This window comes from Tilletiopsis washingtonensis (assembly GCF_003144115.1).
Source record: "Tilletiopsis washingtonensis strain MCA 4186 unplaced genomic scaffold FA09scaffold_21, whole genome shotgun sequence".
NCBI classification, from domain to species: domain Eukaryota; kingdom Fungi; phylum Basidiomycota; class Exobasidiomycetes; order Entylomatales; genus Tilletiopsis; species Tilletiopsis washingtonensis.
This window is the reverse complement of record NW_020312018.1, coordinates 450,544-469,955: the sequence shown is the minus strand read 5'-3', so window position 1 is coordinate 469,955 and position 19,412 is coordinate 450,544. Positions and strand designations below refer to the sequence as shown.

At 67.4% G+C, this 19,412-nt stretch overlaps 5 protein-coding genes across 5 annotated transcripts; 2 read left to right on the top strand and 3 right to left on the bottom strand.

Annotated features, from left to right (window-relative positions):
* Nucleotides 1-5: 5 nt before the first annotated feature.
* On the bottom strand, nt 6-2,223 carry FA09DRAFT_138378 (hypothetical protein). The gene is made up of 4 exons (XM_025739115.1): nt 1,779-2,223; nt 888-1,727; nt 563-827; nt 6-506 (listed from the first exon to the last, which is right to left on the bottom strand). Exons 1-4 carry the CDS (start codon nt 1,926-1,928, stop codon nt 124-126), a joined length of 1,638 nt encoding a protein of 545 aa, XP_025596003.1. The 5' UTR covers nt 1,929-2,223; the 3' UTR covers nt 6-123.
* A 1,097-nt stretch (nt 2,224-3,320) lies between these two features.
* FA09DRAFT_344273 (amidase) lies at nt 3,321-5,104 on the top strand (the record flags this gene model as incomplete). The annotated part of the gene is made up of 5 exons (XM_025744646.1): nt 3,321-3,789; nt 3,849-4,020; nt 4,087-4,799; nt 4,863-4,976; nt 5,038-5,104. Exons 1-5 carry the CDS (start codon nt 3,476-3,478, stop codon nt 5,102-5,104), a joined length of 1,380 nt encoding a protein of 459 aa, XP_025596002.1. The 5' UTR covers nt 3,321-3,475.
* FA09DRAFT_332037 (hypothetical protein) lies at nt 4,950-6,386 on the bottom strand. Its single transcript, XM_025743288.1, has 4 exons — nt 5,713-6,386; nt 5,383-5,653; nt 5,259-5,330; nt 4,950-5,194 (listed from the first exon to the last, which is right to left on the bottom strand). Exons 1-4 carry the CDS (start codon nt 5,986-5,988, stop codon nt 5,172-5,174), a joined length of 642 nt encoding a protein of 213 aa, XP_025596001.1. The 5' UTR covers nt 5,989-6,386; the 3' UTR covers nt 4,950-5,171.
* Nucleotides 6,387-6,546: 160 nt separating this feature from the next.
* FA09DRAFT_332036 (hypothetical protein) lies at nt 6,547-18,300 on the bottom strand. The gene is made up of 21 exons (XM_025743287.1): nt 17,899-18,300; nt 17,555-17,832; nt 17,399-17,482; nt 17,315-17,349; nt 17,152-17,256; nt 16,934-17,098; nt 14,766-16,880; nt 12,044-14,710; nt 11,763-11,981; nt 11,582-11,698; nt 11,124-11,522; nt 10,715-11,069; nt 10,404-10,660; nt 8,467-10,347; nt 8,267-8,413; nt 7,933-8,214; nt 7,702-7,874; nt 7,502-7,645; nt 7,351-7,447; nt 7,141-7,294; nt 6,547-7,085 (listed from the first exon to the last, which is right to left on the bottom strand). Exons 1-21 carry the CDS (start codon nt 18,012-18,014, stop codon nt 6,874-6,876), a joined length of 10,002 nt encoding a protein of 3,333 aa, XP_025596000.1. The 5' UTR covers nt 18,015-18,300; the 3' UTR covers nt 6,547-6,873.
* A 265-nt stretch (nt 18,301-18,565) lies between these two features.
* FA09DRAFT_332034 (hypothetical protein) lies at nt 18,566-19,410 on the top strand. The gene is made up of 2 exons (XM_025743286.1): nt 18,566-18,990; nt 19,081-19,410. The coding sequence occupies exons 1-2, from the start codon at nt 18,664-18,666 to the stop codon at nt 19,348-19,350; spliced, it is 597 nt and encodes a 198-aa protein (XP_025595999.1). The 5' UTR covers nt 18,566-18,663; the 3' UTR covers nt 19,351-19,410.
* The last annotated feature ends 2 nt before the right edge of the window (nt 19,411-19,412 follow it).

Below are 19,412 nucleotides of genomic sequence, written 5' to 3'. Positions count from 1 at the left end.
GGCGGCCACGGCAATGGAAAACTGTGGGTTGCACACGTGGTATCGTGATGTACATGATGGAGAGAGAGGAGAGAGAGTGGTGAAAGCGCCGGCCAGCGAGGCCCCGTGATGAAGGCCTGGCGGCTAGTCGTAGTCTTCGACGGCGTGGTCGGCGCCCTCGTCGCCGCCCCAGCTCAGATCCGCGCTGCGCGAGTGGCCCGCATCTGCGCCCGGCTTCGACTTGGCGGTGGCCCAGCCGGCCGGCGGCTCCATGGGCTCTTCCTCCGCCTCGCGAATCCTGCGACGCATGCGCTGCGACGGCGTCTCGGCAGCGCGCTCGCGCTCCTCGTCGGAGTCGAGCATCAGCTCGGCCTCGGCGCGCTCTTCTGCCTTGGTCTTCTTGACAAGCAGAGGTGCCCGCGGCGCAGGTGCGGCCTTGCGGTTGGCGTGCAGGGGCGGCACAAAGCTACGCTTGCCGAGGCCCGGCCGACGGTGGCCACCGGAAGCGCCGACCAGCGCAGCTAAGGCTGTGTGCTCTCGTCAGAATGAGGCGCACTGCCAGGACTGCCGCGCCAGCACTCACGTTTGCCGCTGAAAGAGCGCCGCAGACTCGAGCCGCCCGCAGACTCGCCGTCAGTCCTGCTCATCGTGGGCGTCTTGAACGGACGGTTCGCCAGCGATGAGCGCGTGGCTTCGGCCGCGTTGTGCAGATCGCCGGCCTTGGACCCGGCCGTGCTCTTGCTCGCAGGTGTACGCAGCATCGTGCTCGCGCCAGCGTCAGCTGACGAACCAGCCGACGGGGTGTCTGCTTGTTTGAACGGAGATGCCACAACGGCAGCAGCAGGCGTCTGGTCAGGCGAGAGTATGAGTCAGTGTCCGCACTTCGGCCGAGCGAGACACCTGCTTACCTTGGGCGCGCTGACGGGCTGCTCCGGCGTCGCCATCTCATCGTCCTCTTCTGCCTCATCCGCGTCAGAGTCCGGCACCGTCTTGGCGCCCCTGCGCGCGGTTTTGCGCGGTGGGGCCTTCGCAGGCGAGGCTTTCGCAGGCGACGCCTTGCGTTTGCGCGGCGACGTTCTGGCCGCTTTGGATCTCTCAGCGCCGGCCTTTGCGCTCTGCGCCTCCGAGGCCGCGGCTTGTGCGACTTCGACGGGCTGCGCAGCTGGGCCATCCTTGCCGCCGGCCTTCAGCGGCAGGCGGGACGCCGGCTCCGTGCGGCCTGTCGCAGCCGTGCTCTTCGTTGCAGCGGAGCGATTCGCCGGGCGCGAGACGTCTACTTCGACGCACACCAGCGCGGCCGATCTGCTGGAACCGGCCCGAGACTGATCGCCTTTCGAGCTTGCCTGAGCTCCGGCGTTAGTCGCCTCAAGGCGGCTCGACGGCTTCTTGGTGCGTTGGCCACGGCCCTCTGGCTGCCGAGCGCGCGCTGCATCGTCTTCGTGCGCACTGCTGTCGCCCTCGCGATCCTCGCCATCGCCACTGTCCGGCGCGTCGTCGGCAATGACGAACGCACGACTGCTGGCCTGCGCATCTTTCGCGCTTCGTGCGCTGCCTGAAGTTGCCTTCGCTGGCACTGGGCGGCGTCTGTTAGGCTGAACACGCTCGTCTTCGTCCGTCTCGTCGTCGTCGTTCTCTGCACGGCCGCGCTTTGACGAGGTCGAGCCCTTGGGGGCGTTCGCCTCGCTGGGATGGCTCGATCTCGACACGGTGCTCTGAGCCTTGGCGGCGCTTGAGTTGCGGCTTGTCGCCTGGGGGAATGCCTCTGTCAGTCATTGCCGCAGACGGAGTCAGACACGCACTGACCTTCGCTCCCTTCGCCTCTTCACCACCGGACGACTCATCTTCCGAGCTGAGCACAATCGTGCGCTGCTTGGTCCGACGTCCATCCGCCGCTTGCGTCCTTCCCGAAGTGGCTGCACTACTCTCCTGCTGGCGTGTCGTGCGCACATCGGCTGACGGTCCGGCCGCCGCGGCAGAGCTACGCGCCTTTGGAAGCGGGTTGCCGTCCTTGTCTACGTCGGGTGCGTAGTTCGCAGCCTTACTGGCTGCTCTGCGAGGCGGCCTGCCCTCGTCGGCCGCTGCGAGAGATGCAGCGAGCTCGGCGTCCTTCGCCAGAGCCTTCGTAGAAGCCGATGATTTGGAGGCGCTGTCCGCAGTCGCTCGGCCGCTTGACGTCTTCGCCGGAGCTTTCGTAGGAGCCGACGACTTGGACGCGCTGTCCTTGGCCGCTTGGCCGGTGGAGGTCTTCTTCTTCTCGGTGCGCGGCGGGGGCGTGACCACGCGGCCTGATCGAAACGAAGCCGCACTCTCGCCAGAGGCTGCCGGCCCTGCCGCTGCCGCAGGGGTGGCAACCTTGCGCGATGCAGAAGCAGCCGCCTCTGCGGCAGACGAAGCGCGCGCCTCCTTGGGCTGCGCCGACAGCGTCGCCGCGCGGCTAGCCGCCGGGGCCACCTGCCCGGAGCCGGCGGCCGTCGCAGGCGACTGCTGCACAAGCGGCTTGCCCGAGCCGCCTCGCGAGTAGAACGTCGTCTGCGGCGTCTCACCCTCGGTGGCTGTGGTGCCAGCATAGCCCGCAGTGGATGTGCCTCTCACGAGCGAGCCGGCGCGCGCTCCAGCTGCGCGGCCGCTGTCGTCGACGCTGCCGATGCCACTGCTCTCGGGGAACCGGCTCATGACGCTCTCGCCACTCAGGCTGGGTCCCGCATCGGCAGCGCGACCGGGCGAGTGCGACGGACCGGCGGTGGAGTGGCGCGAGGGCGCCTGGAGACCGACGACTGCAGCAGCGGCGTGTGCCTGGGGCGGCGTGGGCGGGAAGTCGTCGGGCTCGGACGTGGGCGACAGTGGCGGCGACGCAGCCGAGAAGACGCCGAGCGTGGGCGGTTCGAGCGGCACCAAGACGCCTGTACATCTGGTGAGAGTGCGTTCGACAGACGCGGCAGGGTCTGCTCACCTTGGGAGTTGGTGGCGTTCATCGCAAGCACGCGGCAGGCGCCGCTGCGACACGGGCGGCGTGAGGGGCGCGAGCCCGGGAGGGCTGGGAGAGTGAGAGCGAGGTGGCGGCCGGCGTGGCGGTGCGCCGCTCTCTCTGCGAGTGGCGCAGGGCGTGCGTGCGCCGGGTGAAGAGCGGCGGGCGGCGCGAAGTGGTGCTGGGTTGATGTGGAGCTGCGGGAAGGTGCGGCGGGCCCGCATCGCAGAGCACGCGCGCTACGGCACAGGCGCGGCGGTGTTGGACTCGAGCCGCGGCCCGCCGGCGCCGCGCGCGAAGGCGCGCGCGTGACGCGTCTCCGCGTAAAGTGGCGCCGCGTCCTGCGCCAAGAGCCGCTCCTCCCCGCACGGCTGCGCTTCGACGCCGCAGGCTGCTGCAGCGTCGTACTTGGAGCGTCTCGCATCCCACCTCAAGCCGCGGCCACGGTGAATCTTCAACGCGGCTCCCGGCTCATCAAGCAAGAGCTCAGCTGCGCACAGACATCGCACTGCGCATCGAGAGACCGGCAGCATGCTGTGCCTCGCACTCGGCCGCACGGCGCTGCGGCGTCATGGTCTGGCTGCCAGAAGTGCTGCGGTGCGCGCCTACACGCCCGGCTCGCAGCGCATCTCGCCCGAGCGCCTCAACACCTCGCTGCACGACTCGTGCAAGTGGGGCGCTGCCTTCCGCTGGGGCAGCGACCCGCGCGAGACGGGCATGGCACGCCTTACGCTCGACGACGCCGACTTCGCGGCCCGCCGCTGGCTGTCTACCGAGATGCAGGCGCTCGGCTGCCACGAGGCCGTCGATGCCATGGGCAACCAGTTCTTCAAGCGCAAGGGGCGGTGAGGTGCACTTTTCGCAGCGCAGGCGAGCACTCGGGCTCATGTGTCACCGCTTGCAGGAGGGAGGGACCGCCGATCGCCGTCGGCTCGCACCTGGACACACAGCCAGCAGCCGGCCGCTACGACGGCATCCTCGGCATCCATGCCGGCCTTGAGATGATGCGCGTGCTGTACGAGAACAACGTAGAGACGGAGCACCCGCTGGCGCTCGTCAACTGGACAAACGAGGAGGTGCGTGCAGTGATGCAGGTTCGTGCGCCGTGGTCTTGGCCTTGGCTGACCCGCCTCACCCTCCAGGGCGCGCGCTTTCCGCGCAGCCTGTGCGGGTCGGCAGTCTGGGCGGGCACGGCACAGCTCGACGACTTCCATGCGCTTCGCGACGTCAAGCGCCCGGACGTCACGCTGAAGGCCGAGCTGCTGCGCGGCGGCTACCTCGGCGACGTGACCTGCAGTCACCAGGCCAATCCGCTCGCGGCCCACTTTGAGCTGCACATCGAGCAAGGGCCGATTCTCGAGCGCGCCGGCAAGCGCATCGGCGTCGTGCTCGGCGGCCAGGCGTACTCCTGGTTCACGCTGACCGTGCGCGGGCAGGCGAACCACTCGGGCACCACGCCGCTCGATGCCCGCGCAGACGCCATGCTTGCCACGGCGCGCATCATCGACCGTGCGCACCAGCTGGCACGCAAGCACAGCGGGCTCGCCAGCACCGGCATAATCTCTGCCGAGCCTGGCAGCATCAACACGCTGCCATCGAGCGTCGTCTTCACGCTCGACGTCAGACACGCGTCGGGCGAGAAGCTGTCTCGCCTCATTGCGGACATCCGCAGCGCTGCTGCCGACGTGACGAGCGAGCCCAGCACGCAGGGCTGCGCCATCGAGTGGCGCACCGAGTTTGAGAGCCCCGAGATCCGCTTCAATGCGGCCTGCATCGACGCTGTGCGCGAAGCTGCTGTCCGCACCGTGGGTGCAGACGCCGCCATGGACGTCTACAGCGGCGCCGGTCACGACTCGTGAGTGCACCGAAGACGCGTATCCAGTATGCCGGCGCGCTATTTCAACACCCTCCCGCACAGCTGCTCGACCGCACAGGCCGCCGCCGGCAGTGCGTGCCCCACCACGATGGTCTTCGTCCCGTCCCGCGACGGCATCACCCACAACCCACGCGAGTGGTCGAGCCCCGAAGCCTGGCAAGTCTGCGCACCTGATCGAGGACGATGCTGCGCTGACGTGCCGCGTCCGCCATTCCAGCGCGGACGGCGCGCAGGTCATCCTGGACGCCGTCCTGACATACGACGCCTGCGCCGGCCGCGCATAAGCCGAAATTACACAGATCTTGCATTCGAAAAACGCAGCCAACGGGTACACTCGAGACGCAGAGACGCTCAGAGCGCGTTGAATTGTTGCACTGTGCGAGAAGGCCCTGCGATGAGCCTGCGGCCCCTCTGTCAGGGCGCTGCGGTCACACTCACCCCGCACGATGAAGTTCAGCAGCACAGCGATGAAGAGGGCAACGCAGATAACCGGCGGGCCGATCAGGTCGTCTGAGCACAGGTCAGCAAGCGCACACAGACGCGCACGGCTGGCTAGGCTCACCGAAGCTGCCCGCCCACTTATTCTTGATCATCGTCACGCGCCGCTGGTAGCTGAACAGGCCCCACGCAAGCGTCGAGACACTGATCAGCGCGTACACGAGGCCGAAGGTGCGGACCGTGTCGGGGTTGGGGCCGCGCGGGATCTCCGGGCCGGGCGTGCCGCCGGGCATGTCGGGCGTGCGGTGGTGCTCGAAGAACGACGACGAGTTGAAGAGGGCGAGCGAGAAGGAGCCGAGCAGCACAGACACGCGCAGCCACGAGATCCAGGTGCGCTGCGAGACGGGACGTGAGCAGGCGCGATCGCGGGCCGCCGCACCCCCCGCGCACGCACCTCGTTGGCGAACCACACCTTGGCCTCGACGCGCACCTGGCTCTTGACAGCCTTGGGCCGCGGCACGCGGCGCTCCGGCGGCAGGTCGAGCACGCTGCCGTACTGGCCCTGGCCGGCCGTGGCGCTGCGGCTGGGGCCGGCGTCGCCCTCGCGCTCGGCGGTCTCGCCCTCCTGCGAGTCCCAGCCGACGGCGGACTGCAGCGCCAGCACGCTGCGGCGGTACGCGAGCGAGAGCGTGCCGCGCTGCGGCGGGTCGACAAGTGGTGACTGGGACATGGCGGGCGCGGAGAGTGCAGGGATGTGGGCGAGAAGGAGGAGCAAGCGCGGCTGTTCCTCGACTCAACCGCTGCAGCGTTCAGCGCGCGTGCAGGCAGCTCCGCGACATGAACTGCACCGGCGCCGCCCCGCCAGATCTCCGCCCTCTGCTCCCACGCTGTGTCGGCGGGCACCTGTGGATCACGGCTCCTCCCAGCTAGCCCTCGCACTCGCCGCAGCCGACGCCTCAGTCACCTCTTTGATGCTGCAACTGATGCTGCTTCTCTGCAAGCAGATTCATGCATCTGGTGCTGGCGGAACGCTGCGCTGCTGGAGCGTGCTGCTATCTCGGGTGGGCTGCGTGCCGGCTGCAGCGAAAGCGGCGAGCGGGAGGCATGCAGCGGCAGGCGGCAGGCGCAGGTGCAGCGCGGCGCGGCGGCGGCAACAGCGGCGCACAGCAGACATGAGAGTGGGGGCGCTGCACGGCGCGAGGCGTCCGCACCCGGCCCGGCGGTACGGGCACGCCGCCTGTCTGCTGGATCCGGCGCCACGGCCGCGGCCAGCTTCAGGCAGCGAGAGCAGCGCACGTGCGCTCGCCGGCGGAGTGAGTGCCTCTCGAGCGCTTCCGCCAACCTCGAGCTCGCCGCTCAGGCCCACTTTCGATCTGGGTCTGTGGTGCTGCGGCAATGTGGCTTGGAGACGCTTCTCTTCCGGCACCGACCGACACGCACATCGCAAGGACGGCGGCTGCGCGAAGCACTGCCTCCGCCGAGGTCGAGGAGCATAGCTCTCTCGCATCGCCCACTGTGCAACGCCGCGCTCATGACTGATTCTCTGAATTACACGACCAGCGATGAGAGACGACAGGGAGCACGGTGACGGCAGCAGAGCGGAGGGGCGCCTGCATCACTGCGTGTGCTGGGCGTTGTACGCCTGCACGACGCGGCTGATGCTGCGGAACATGAAGTTGCGCGTGCCCAGGTCGGACAGCGCCAGGAAGGGCCCGGCGACGCCGCCGCGCAGCACGAGGGCAATGCCCTCGCTCTCGAGCGAGATGCTCGACAGGTCCGACAGCGGCACCTCCCACGCCACCTTGAGGCGCAGCGTGCGCACAAAGACTGGCGGTAGAGCGTGTCAGTGAGGCCGCAGAGCCGAGGCGCAAGGCCGACTCACGGATGCGCGTCAGCGTCAGCATGACGACGGCGTCGCCGCCGCCGCTGCCGCCGACGTCGACGTGCGCGACGTAGCTCTCCTTCATGAGGCGTCCGTCGTCGACGTTCTTGAGCCACGTCAGGCCCAGCGCCTCGCGCGAAGAGTACGGGCGCACCTGCGGTTGCGTGAGTCAGCCTCGTGTCACAGCTCGCATCCGCGGCGAGCACGCACAATGCCGTCGGCAGCGATGAAGCGCGGCAGCCGCACGCGGTCGATCTCGTTCTGGTCGAAGACGACCGTGGTGTTGCGCACGCCCTCGGTCAGGTTTCTGCGCCAGGGACCGTCAGTGCCCCATCTCCTGTTCTGCTGTCGGCACACTCACGAGGCAAAGTCGAACGTGCCCACCAGCGGCTTCGTCACGGCACCGACGAGGCCGACACCCAGGCCCTTGGCGAAGCCGAGAGCCCCGCCACGCTCTGCGCCTTCGATCGGCTTGAGTGCCACGCCGGCCAGGCCCGACGTGAGGCTGTGGCGCAAAGAGCGTCAGCACGTGTAGCCATCGCCTCGCGCCGAGGGGCTCACCTCGTGAAGAAGGCGTTGGCGCCGCCAGTGATGCCGTAGAGCGCATGCTTGGGCTTGTTGCGGAAGCGCGTCATGCGGCGCCGCGACTGGAACTCCGGGTCCATCGTCGCGGCCGCCAGGCCCTTGCCAATCGACCCCGTCACCTTCGACACCGAGTCCGTCACACCAAAGACCTGGATGGAGCGTGATGCATCAGCTTGCGTCTGGTGCACCACAACCAGCAGCACTCACCGCTCCCTTGGCGAACGCGCTCGCGCCGCGCACGATGCCGAGGCCCAGCTCCTTGTTGCCGTGCATCACGAGGCCCTGGTAGGGCTCGTACCAGAGGGCCACGAAGCCGCCGGACACGTTGTTGAAGAGGCCGACCGGGTTGCCGATCACATCCAGCGAGCCCATGACGCGGTAGAGCTGCCCGATGAGTGCCTGGGTGTAGTGCGTGATGAGGCGCTCCTGCAGCACGGCAGACGAGAGGCGGACATTCTCGATGACGAGCGCGTTGAGACGGATCGGTGCCTGTGCTGCTGCGTCAGTGCTGCACCACGCCTGCGCGCGCCGAGACACTCACCTCGTTGAGGTTGCCCAGCGCCATGGAGATGGCGTTGATCGCAAACAGAATTGGGTTGCGGCTGCCGACGCGCTCCTCGGCGCGGTCGGTGCGCATATCCGTCCGCATGAAGCTGAGGTTGATCGCCAACGGCTGCAGGTGCAGGACCTGAGGATGGCTGCGTCAGCTGCAGCACCACACGCCGCCACCAGCACGCTCACCTCGAAGTACGTGTCGGCGGCCTGGCCGTGCACGCCCTTGGGCTCGGGAATCTCGCGCGGGTCCTCGACGAAGTCGCTCTCGCTCGCCGCGTCCTTCTGCCACGAGGCACCTTGCAGCTTCGAGAAGTCGATGAGGGCGTAGAGGAAGTCCTCGTCGAGCTCGACGCTGATCTCCTGCAGGAGCACACTGGCGTACTTGACGATCTGCGCGCCGTGCGTCTCGTCGCGGCTGGCGATCCAGCTCAGCTGCAGCACGGGATGTTGGTCGAGCTCCTTGCCGTCGCGCAGCACCGCCGGGTACAGCACGATGGGGAAGAGGCCACCGAAGAGCTGGTTGTCGATCTGGATCCACTTGCACACGACGCCGATCGAGACGGCGCGCTCGGACTGCGTGTAGTGCATCTCGAGGCCGCGGAAGCTGACGTAGGCGATCTCCTGCACGCTGCGGTTGATGATCGAGATGCCCACGCCCTCGAACTCGACGTTGAACGTCGAGCTCGGCCCGCTGTCCACGTCGATCGCCTCGAAGCCGGCGTCGGTGCGCGACGAGCTGACCGTGTCGGAGCGCGAGAACGTCGAGTTCTGGCGCTTCAGGCGGAAGCCGCTCTTCTCCTCCGACCACGGCGAGATGACGAGCGTCTGCGTCGCGCCGTCTGCGCGTACGTCCAGGCTGATGACGCGGTTGCCGCGGCCGTCGGCAGACGGGAACTTGAACGGCACCAGGGTACCGATCTCGAGGATGTTGACGCTGCGCTCCTTGCCGTTGGCCACGAGGCGGATGAGCTTGCTGCCCATCGCCGGGTAGTCCCAGGCGTACTTCATCTTGGAGCGCGGCTTGAGCTCGTAGCGCTTGCCCACGGCCTCGTCACGCGCGCCGTGTCCATCGCGATCAGAGCCCTCGCGCTCGGTGGCCTGCATGAACGTGATCGTGTGGTCGCTCTCGTTGCGCAGCATGAATGGCCACGGCCCGCGCTCGAGGCTGAGCGAGATGAAGATCGTGGGGCCCTCGAGCAGCACCTCGGCCTTGATGAGGTGCTGGTGGTCGCCCGCCTTGGCGATGCGCAGGTGCACGCTGCCGATGTCCTCGATGTTGAACGGCGCCGTCCACTTGTTGTTCACGCCCGGATAGGCGAGCGTCATCTGCTTCGACGCGCCCACGCGCAGGAAGTGCAGCGGGATGCGCTTGCCCGGCTCGGCCGTGTGGTAGTCGGCGGCACCCGCCTCGCGCAGGTTCAGCGGCTCGTCGAGGTTGTTGCGCACGAGGTAGCGCGGCGTCAGCTTGACAACCTTGGACAGCTTGAACTTGCCGAGGCCGTCCTGAACCTCGAGGCCAAGATGGATCTCCTCGTTCTTCGACGACGAGGCGATGACCACCTCGCTCTCCGAGCCGATTGCCTCGAACGAGAGCGGCTTCGACCACGCCGAGTCGCCGACGCGCAGCAGCACGCGGTTGCGCCGGTCGTTTGAGTTGTGCGAGAAGAGGAAGGGGTCGGGCTCGCGGCGCAGGTCAGCCACCTGTCCCTGCTCCTGTCCCGCGACGAGCTTCGCGCCGCCGAGCCAGCTCTTCGTCTTGAGCGCAAACGGCAGGCCCGTCTGGTTGATGAAGATGTACGGCGCGTAGATCTGCACCTTGAAGGCGCCGCCGCTGTCCGGATACTTGAAGTAGTGCAGGCGCAGGTTGAGCTTCAGGTTCTCGGCGTCGGCGAGCGTGAGCGTCTTCTCGACGGGGAAGTCGTCGCCGTTGTCCGTGGCGATGATGGCAAACTCGGACGGCGAGAAGACAGAGGACTGAATGTCGACGCTGAGCAGCAGCAAGTGCGAGAGCTCGACGACGTGGATCGGCGACACGCCGCCCTTGCGCAGGTAGCTGCTCCAGTTGTGCTGCAGGTGAGGCAGGTCAGTGACGTGCCACTGGACCAGCGGCAGGCAGCACGCACGTTCAGGTTGCGGTCGAAGATGCGGTACTGAATGTCGTACGGCAGCAGGTTCTCGACCTCGACGGGGGCGCGCAGGCGCAGCGCCAGCCGCGGGTACACGCGGCTCATCGGGTCCTGCTTGTCGCAGATCGTGAAGCACTGGAAGCGGAACGGCGCCTCGCCGCTGGCGTTGGCCTCGCACGTGAGCGTGCGCGTCGAGCGCTTGACGAGGTCCTGCCAGCCCACGCTCTCGGACGACCAGTTGTACTCGAAGCCAGCTGCAGCAGGAAGGGTAAGCAGATGCTCCGCGGCTGCGGCAGCTCGGCACTCACGGTCCGGACGCAGCCTGATGCGGTTGTGGTACGCCGCCTCGATCGGCACGGGGCAATCCTCGCCGGGGTCCATGTGGCGGATGATTGAGGAGAGCTCGCCGTCGGCGTCGAGCACGACCACCTCGACCGGCACCATCGTGCGGTTTTCGATGTTGAACGCCGAGCGGAAGGTGACCACCTTGACGTTGTCGACGAGCTTGACGTCGCACAGCAGCCGGTGCGCCACCTTGTCGAGCTTTGGCCGCAGGTTGATGATCGACTCGCCCTCGCGGTCGACGGAGACGTGCTTGATGCGCTCCCAGGGCATGCCCTCGATCTGCAGCGAGAGCATGTTGCCGCCCGACTCCATCGAGTGCTGCGAGACGCATGCTCAGCTCGCGGCCACAAGCGCACACCCGCAACCACTCACCTCCCGCATCGACTTCCAGTCATCGAAGCGCCAGGGCGTGTCCGTGCTGTCGTCCAAATGCGTGGCAGAGACCTTGGCGCGGCGATCGTCATTCTCAGGCCACAGCGAGATGCGGTAGCCGGTCCGGTTGCAGATCTTGAACGGCGCCGTCTGATCGCGCACGGCGCTGGCCTGGATGCTGTCGTCGCCCATGATCGCAGCCGTCGTGAGCGACGTCTCAATCAGAGTAGTGGTGACGTTGATCTCGAGGCGCCGCTTCGAGGACACCGTCATGACTGACGAGCCCTCTGCCGTCTCCATGGCAAAGTCGACGACCCAGGGGTCGATCAGCGGCTCCCAGTGCGAGCGGGAGAGGTTGTTGTAGTTGATGTACATGCCGATCGACGTCTTCATGCGCATCTGCGATGGCGGCGCCCACGTCAGTACCGCGACACGCGTGCCAGTGACGAGGCACTCACATCACCAGACCAGTCGCGCACGTCGACCGAGAACTTGCGCAGGTTCAGGTCTAGCATCGGCAGGCTGTGGATGTCGCCGATCAGGATCAGCTGCAGGCCCGCCACATCGGCTTTGAGCTGTACCAGGCAGCACGGAGTCAGCAGGCTGTGGGACAGGCTCTAGACGCGAGCTGAGACGCACAATCTCCTTTGCCACGATGACCTGCGCTTCGGTCGGCCGCTCGCCGCTCCGCCCGCCACCAGAGGAGGCGCGGCCAGGTGGGGAGAGCGCCCGGGTCGAGTCAAGCGACACGCCGCTGGCCGTCGAGGGCTCGCGTCGTTTGGCTGCCGAGGCGGCATCCTCGCCACTGCTGCCGCTCTGGGCAGACAGCTCGATGGCCTTGTTGACGACGGAGGAGATCTGCGGTAGAGCAGGCGCGACAGGTCAGCAAGGCCGGGGTTTGCGGCAAAGAGGCTGCGCACCATCATGATGTCGCGGTACGAGACACGCAGCACGAGCGGCTCAACGTCGATCTCGATGCTGGTGACCTGGCGCGAGCCCGTGCCGCGGCTGTCGAGCGACATGGTCAGGTCGAAGTTGTCGAGGAAGCGCAGCGACTCCTTGGGCTTGTCCATGCGGCACATGAACATCCCGAACTGGTCTACCTTGAGCGCCATAATGGCCTGCTGTGACATGAGCACCTGCCGGATGGACAGCACGATGGCGTCCGTGTCGCTGCGCTCGGGCGCGGCGAGCAGGATAATCGTCGGGTCCACGATGTTGACGCGGAAGGACATCGTCGACTGCGCCGGCGCATTCTGACTCGGCTCGGAGGCTGCGCTGGGCTGCGTATGCGCAGACTGCAGGCTCTTGCCGCCGCGCTTCGAGGCGGCCTCGGCGCGCTTGCGCGTCGCAGCTGCGCCGTTGTCGCCCAGTGCGCCTTCGGCCGCGGCTGCCGAGGCTGCGGCACGCTGCGAGTCCTGCGCCATCTGCGCGTCGGCCTCGCTGAAGGCGCTCATGAAGAAGCCGAGCAGCGCAAACACGGGATCGAGCGAGAAGATGACCTTTGGGCTGTCGATCGTGACGAGCGCAAGCGCGGTGCTGTCGGGCCCGCCGCTCGCAGTGTAGCTGAGCATGAACTGGTGCCCGTCATGGCGCACGGCCGGGATGATCTCGCGGAACTTGGTCTCCTTGTCCGGGCGCGTGTCCGACACAGTGAAGCTCTTCAGCGCGACCTCTGCCTCGAGGCTCGAGTCCGAGAGCATCTTGAGCTTCACCTCCGAGCCGTTGAGGGCGAAGCGCGCCAGGCTGGCGTTGTGCAGCGTATCCTGCGCGGTGGCGGCAGCGCTGTAGAGCTCGAGGTTGATCGTCTGCACGCTGAAGAGCAGGTCCAGCGTGGCGTGCAGCTGCACGTGGCTGCCGTCTGCGGTGTGGCCGACGAGGCCGAGCTCAGGCAGCAGGTCCACGCCTGCGGAGGCGCCGGGATGGTGCGCGTCGCTGCGGGGCTCCTGCTGCGCGGGCGGCGTACGTGCCGTCGGCGTCGCGCTGACCGAGGGGATAGACGAGACGGCGTTGTCTGCGTCGACGTCGTCGTCGGTCTCGATGGCGAACGCCCGCGGGATCGCCTGCGTCAGCGCCATGATGAAGCCGTACTGCTGCTCCGTGAGCTTGATCTGCACGTCCGACATGCGCGCGACGATCTGCATGTCGGGCTCGTCGGCAGAGCTGGACGCGGTGACCGCCTGCTCGCCATCGTTGCTGCCGCGTGCCGGCGACGGCGCCGACGTGGCGGGCCCAGTGCCGTCGCTGGGCAGGTGCTCGCGCTGTGTCATGTCGACTGAGATGTTGACGTCGTCGATCATCTGCAGGTGGTACTCCTGGCTGCCGAAGCGCATGCGCGAGGCGAGCCGGATGTGCCGCAGGCCGGCCTCGACCTGAGTGACGGTGCGCCCGTCCGCCTGCGATGGGAATGTGTTGTGCGCGTAGATCTCGCCGAGATTCGCCGTGAGCACGTCCGACGAGCCCTGACCGCGGCTGATGCTGACGATGGGCGTCTTAATGACCACGTCGTAGTGCAGCTTGGCGGCGCGCGCCTGCAGCTGCGACGCCTGCGCACTGGCTGCCTGCGTTGCGGCGTCGTAGACCTCCTTCATCCGAGCGAACTTGCTGAAGAACTGCAGCAGGTCGCGGATCGGCTCTTCGGCGAACGTGAAGCGCAGCGAGCCGCTGCGCAGCCAGATGGCCGTGTCGAAGCCGGGGTAGGTCACGCTGTCGAGCTCGTCGAACGTCTCGTAGGTGAAGTCGGCCAGCTCGTCGCCGTCGATGGAGAGCAGCTTGCGGAATTGTCCGCGCGACTTGCCTTCGCGCGGCGCATTGTCGACCAGCAAGAGCGAGCCGAGGCGGGCAGCGACGCGCAGCGTGTTGCCGCGCAGCAGCACGGCCACGTCGGCCGTCGAGAGCGTCAGCGTGGCGAGCAGAGAGCCCTCGTTGTTGAGACGCAGGACGATGGACGTGAGCTTGACGCGCACGCGCAGCATCTCCTTGCGCGCCAGACCGTCCGCCAGCGGCTGCTGTGCCACCTCCTTGCCCGAGCGAGCCGGCGCGCCATCGTCGGCGGCGGGGGCAGGCTTCGTCGGCGGAGCAGGCTCCTCGGGCACGAACGTCGTCATGATCCAGTCGTACACGACGAGCACGCTGACGCGCGTCAGCATGATGTTGATCGTCGACAGCTCGATGCTGATCGACTGGTCGATGCCCTCGAAGACCGTCTGGAACTCAGGCGAGTTGGTTTGCACGCGAACGTACTTGACGCGCACGAGGTCGCGGTCGCTGGTCGGGCTCGCGCTGCTCATGGACGATGACGTCGAGGAGGCACGTGTGCCGTCGTGCACGGGCTTCGACGTCATCAGGTGCTTGAAGACGGCCTGGCCCTGGTCCACGATCTTGTCCTCGAGCTCGAGGCTGCGCAGGCCCACATCGATCTCCATGTGGTACGGCAGCACGGCGAGGTGGAACAAGAAGCCCTCGAAGTTGGCCTCGACGAGCAGGCGGTCGGGCTTGGTCGGGTCGGCGTTCGACTTGTAGATCGAGCCCTGCAGGCTGTCGACGACAAAGTGCAGCTCAAACGTCTTCTGGTGCGCATTGATGCGCTGCGAATGGGGGATGAGCACAGGCTGGATCCTCAGCGCGAACAGCATTACTCACATCGGCGGTGTCATCCTCTGCATCCTGGAACTCCGCCTCGTCCTCGTCGTCCTGGTCATCCACGAGATACTCGTCGCCGCCGCCGCGCATCTGACTGGCGATGCGCTGCCGGCGCACCTTGTTGATGTCCAGCGCGGCCTGGTCGAGCGTGTTGCCACTCGCAGGCTCGTCGCCCGCTGCCGCAGACGCGTACTGCGAGTGCTGCTGGCTGCGCCGCCGCTGCTCGCGCTCCTGGTCGGCAGCGACCGCGTCGCCGTCGGTGCCGCCGCGGCTCTCGAGCACCTCTTCGAGCTGGCCGCTCGTCGGCTCTTCGTCGTCGAAGTTCGGGATCGCCACGTCGATCACCTGCATCAGCGCCTTGTACTTGCGGTCAGAGAAGTTGACACGCAGCGTCGGCAGGTGGCCGGTGATCTTGAACTTGGTGAGATTCGGCGCCTTGGGCAGGATCGAGTTGTGCAGCGTAAAGTCGAGGTTGATGCGCTCGAGCAGATGCGACGCGTGGCTCGGCGAGTCGACGGCCAGACTGCGCAGACACGTCTCGATGTCGGGGCCCATGACGAGCTGCATGCTCTCGAGCTTGACGAAGAAGCGGTCGTACATGAGCGACTCGAGCTGGCGGTAGTCGTCCTCGTCGTATTGCTTGTGCTGCTTGCTGCGCACCGTGTCCAGCGCGCTCTGGTCGGCAAGCACGGAGCGCACGGCGATGTGGCCGGCGTCAAGCACGATGTGCTGGCACTGCTTGGCGGTGACGTCCTCGGGCACGATGATGATTGGCGCCTTGACGTCGAGCACGACGTCGATCGTCTTGTGATTCTCGAGCGCATTCTCGAGGCCGGCGCGCGTCTCCTTGCGGATGCCCTCGATCGTCTCGCTCGCCACGTCGATCAGTGCGCCGATGAGCTCCAGCTCGCTCTCTGGCGGCTTGAAGAAGCGCACGATGTTCTCGACGTACGACTTGTGGTAGATGATCTCCATGCTGCGCATCTTCACGGTCAGCGCGTTGTCGGCGCGCCGGTCGAGCGGCTTGTTCTCAAATTTGAGGTAGAAGAACGGGTTGTCGGGGTCCGACTCCTTGCCCACCTCGTGCGCCGCCTGCTCGACGGTGCCGCTGCCGCTGTTCTCGCGCCCGGGGATGTCGAGCACGTCGTCCTTGACGCGCACGACCTGCGGGTACAGCGAGTTGGCCGTGGTGCCGTCGTACACACGCAGCCCGCCGAGCGACACGGCGGCCTCGAAGTTGTCCACGCGCTGGTTGACGTCGGCCTGCAGGCTGTCGAAGACGAGCGACAGGATCTCGGTGCCGCGCGAGTGGTCCCGCAGCGCGAGCGAGCCAGTCTGCAGCTTCGTGGTGAGGCGCAGCTTCATCGCATCGCCCGGCAGGTCGACGGCCTGCGTCAGTGCGTCCGTGCCCATGCTCTCGTCCCACTCGATGGCATCGTAGAGCTCCTTGCGCTGCTCGTCGTTGAGCATGCCGGGCTGGTCCTGCGCTGCGCCCTTGTGGTGGCCGCCGCCGCCCCAGATCCAGCCGAGCCAGCCGCCTCCGCCGCCGCCCCCTCCTGCGCCGTCGCCTGCCGGCGCAGCAGAGGAGCTGGAGTGGCCGAGCGCCAGGTGGTCCTTCTGCTTCGCGGCGCGCTCCTTGCGCAGCTCGTGCCGCGCGATCGAGCGGTAGAAGCGGATGTCTTTGTATCCAAGCTGCCGCTCAAGGTCCCGCAGCTGCGAGCCCTCGTCGCTCTGTGGCACGGCCGCGGCGGCCTGGTGCTGGTTGGCTTTTTGCGTGGCCGTCTCCTTGACCTTGAAGAGGCGCACATACTCTCGCCGCTCGTCTCGCCGCTGCGCAAAGTAGTCCCAAGTCCAGACCTTGCGCTTCTCATGCACCTCCGACAGGATCGCCCGGCCGGCGAAGCGCAGCAGCGCCCGCGGACGGTTCTGCTCGACTTCCTCTGCCGTTGGCCGGAAGCGGCGGTACTGCGCCTGCCGCGTGTAGAAGTGGAACAGATCGGCGACGGAGATCACATCGCGGTACTGCTCGTCGTCGAGCGTGAAGCCGAGCTGGTCGAACAGCAGCTGCGCGTCCATCTTGGGAATCTCGGACGTCATCTCGCGGCGCATGACGAGCTGTATGTCGCCCAGTCAGCGTCGTCTCGTGCACGACGCTCAGCTGCACTCACGCGACCAGCTCCGGACACGGGCTTCAGGATGTACTGGTGCTCCGGCACGCGCCCATCGCGCGCAATGAGGCTTGCGAACTTCTTCTGCGCCTCTGAGATCTCGAAGCCCGCCAGGCTCTCTGCGTCAGTGTCCCAGTACGCTGCTAGCGACTCGAGGCGAGCAAGCTGCGCGCGGAGATGTCAGCTGAGTGGGCGAGGCTCAGGGCGCATCAACGTACCTTGTGCGTGCCCTCCCGGCTGTTCTGCACAAAGGTCGGGTTCCAGTCCTTGTCGGTCGAGACGGCAGAGAACTCGGCGAGCGTGAGACCGGCCGAGAAGGGATGCTGCGCGAGGGAGGACTCAGCCAGCTGCACTGCGCAGCCAGAGGTATCGCGCACGCACCTCTGGATTCGACAGCTTGTCCTCGTATCGTACGTCTGCGAGCAGTCAGCACGAAGTCGCTCGCTTCTCGAGCAGACGACTCACGGATATTGCGCACGGTGATTTGCAGATTGTCGACGATCTTGGCCACCAGGCTGCTGGTAAAGCTCTCGTTCTTCTGCGCATCCTCTGAGAGCAGCAGAGATGAGCGCTGCTGCTGGCGGCGCACCTTTGGCACGCCGGGGCCGTGACGCTACTCACCTTCGCTGACGCCGACCTTGCTGCCGCCGCCGAGGAGCTCTGCGTTCGCCAGCTTCTCCTGCTTGGCCGCCTCTGCACGCTCCCGCTCCTCGTCTTCATCGACCTCGGCGGACGCCTCCTTGGGCGCGGCGAGCAGATACACATTCTCGACGAGCACGCGCACGGGCTTGCCCTTGAGGTTGGACCAGGGGATGGAGAGGGTGAGATCGCCCAGGTAGCCCTCCTTGACATCGATCGGCAGGCGGAACTTGTCGAGCGCAGACGTCTTTAGCCGCAGGCTGTGGCGCCCGTCAGTGGTCTGTGCAGCCTCGAGCGTGCCCTCGCGTGCTGCAGCAGCGACTCACTTGCGCAGCTTGACATCGCCGCTCCAGATGCCCACATTCAGCTGGCTCGTGTTCAGGCCATCAACATAGCTCGCGAGGAAGCGGTTGAGCACTGTCGCGAGGACGCCCTCGAGCATGGCGGGCTACGCCGCACGGGCAGCGCGGCGTGCGCCGCGGCCGGGCTCTGCGCACAGGCAGGCAGGCGAGGGTGCGTCGTAAGGGATGAAGCTGCCGGCGGTGCTGCGCTCGTGGAGTGACTGTCGGTGTGGAGTGGATGCGCAGCACGGGCCGGAGAGAGCTGTGTGCGGCGACGTGTGCCACGTGCGAGCAGCAAGAGGGGGCCGAGGCGCAGAAGACAGCGCTTGCAGAGGAGACGTCCCTGACGATGAGGTGGGAGCCGGGCGCACGGGAGATGGAGGGAGGAGAGAGGGTGCAGCAACCATCCCAGCGCCTGTGCTGGCTGTGGCCGGCGGTCCCGCATCGCACGGCCGCGGCCGGCCACGCAGGGGTCTGGTCCGGCGGCGGCCTGTGCCCAGCCGCCGTGGTGGAGCAGCCCGCGGCACCTCGGCAGTGTCGCGCACAATGACGCGCCCGCCGTGCACCGAGCACCCACCGTGGGAACAGGTCGCACGCCCGCCAAGCTAGCACACCGCCGCGACGAGGCGCCGCGACGCTCGTCTCCCTCCCACCACGACCTCCCCCGGCGCGCGGCCCACAAGCTCCACCAGCACGGGCCTGCAGACTCAGCCAGCCCTGCCACGCTCTCTCCCTTGCGCCACCGCAGGCATGCTGCGCCCCGCCGCCGTGCACGCGGCCCTCGAGACGCTCCTCGTGGCGCCATGCGACCTGGCGCTCCTCGCGCTGCCCGACTCGGGCCTCCTCTACGCCTCGGCCGCACTGCCGCCGCAAGATGCAGAGAGCTCTGCAGATGCAGCACGGCCAGCAGCCGTCCCGCCGTCCTCGGCGCTGATGCGTGGCGCGCCCGACGCGCGCGACGGCATCGGCCGCGACGAGCGGGCGCGCCTGCTGGCAGCGATTGCGACGCAGGCCTGGCGCGAGGAGCCCAAGCCGAGCGCCGGCGCACGCTGCCCGCCTGTGCTGATCGACACTGAGGTGAGTGTGTGTGCACGTAGAGCAAGGGCGGCGTGAAGCAAGCCGAAGCTGGCTGGATGTGCGAGTGCTGACGATGCGCTGCCTGCCCAGCTCGGAGCGTCGATGATCTACTCAATACAGACGCCGGCGGCACTTCTGCTGGTCTTGACTGCACCGTCGGCCCAGCTCGCGGCCGCAGGAGGCGCCTCAGCGCTCGCGGCAGAGGACGAGGGCGGTGCAGACACGGCAGACGGCAGCAACGGCGCGCCGCCAGGGCCGGAGAGCGATCCGTGGGCCGACATGCTGGAGCGCGCCCGGGCATTCGACGAGCATATCGCGCCCGAGCTCGCGGCCATCGGCTTCGGCACCAAGGCTGCATAGCGGCGACATATAGACACCTGGCCTGCACAGCCAGCAATATACCACTCATCACCTTTGCGGCA

What these genes read in the sequence shown, in the direction of transcription:
- FA09DRAFT_332036 (XM_025743287.1), bottom strand. Translation starts at nt 18,014, where the DNA reads ATGCTCGAGGGCGTCCTCGCGACAGTGCTCAACCGCTTCCTCGCGAGC. An exon ending in CAAGGTCGGCGTCAGCGAAG is followed by an intron (nt 17,483 to 17,554) that starts GTGAGTAGCGTC and finishes TGCTGCTCTCAG; the next exon opens with AGGATGCGCAGAAGAACGAG. An exon ending in GGCACGTTCGACTTTGCCTC is followed by an intron (nt 7,448 to 7,501) that starts GTGAGTGTGCCG and finishes TCCCTGGCGCAG; the next exon opens with AAACCTGACCGAGGGCGTGC.
- FA09DRAFT_332037 (XM_025743288.1), bottom strand. Translation starts at nt 5,988, where the DNA reads ATGTCCCAGTCACCACTTGTCGACCCGCCGCAGCGCGGCACGCTCTCG. An exon ending in TAAGTGGGCGGGCAGCTTCG is followed by an intron (nt 5,331 to 5,382) that starts GTGAGCCTAGCC and finishes ACCTGTGCTCAG; the next exon opens with ACGACCTGATCGGCCCGCCG. An exon ending in GCTGAACTTCATCGTGCGGG is followed by an intron (nt 5,195 to 5,258) that starts GTGAGTGTGACC and finishes CTTCTCGCACAG; the next exon opens with TGCAACAATTCAACGCGCTC.
- FA09DRAFT_332034 (XM_025743286.1), top strand. Translation starts at nt 18,664, where the DNA reads ATGCTGCGCCCCGCCGCCGTGCACGCGGCCCTCGAGACGCTCCTCGTG. An exon ending in CTGTGCTGATCGACACTGAG is followed by an intron (nt 18,991 to 19,080) that starts GTGAGTGTGTGT and finishes CTGCCTGCCCAG; the next exon opens with CTCGGAGCGTCGATGATCTA.
- FA09DRAFT_138378 (XM_025739115.1), bottom strand. Translation starts at nt 1,928, where the DNA reads ATGTGCGCACGACACGCCAGCAGGAGAGTAGTGCAGCCACTTCGGGAA. An exon ending in GGCGAAGGGAGCGAAGGTCA is followed by an intron (nt 1,728 to 1,778) that starts GTGCGTGTCTGA and finishes GCATTCCCCCAG; the next exon opens with GCGACAAGCCGCAACTCAAG. An exon ending in AGCCCGTCAGCGCGCCCAAG is followed by an intron (nt 828 to 887) that starts GTAAGCAGGTGT and finishes TCGCCTGACCAG; the next exon opens with ACGCCTGCTGCTGCCGTTGT.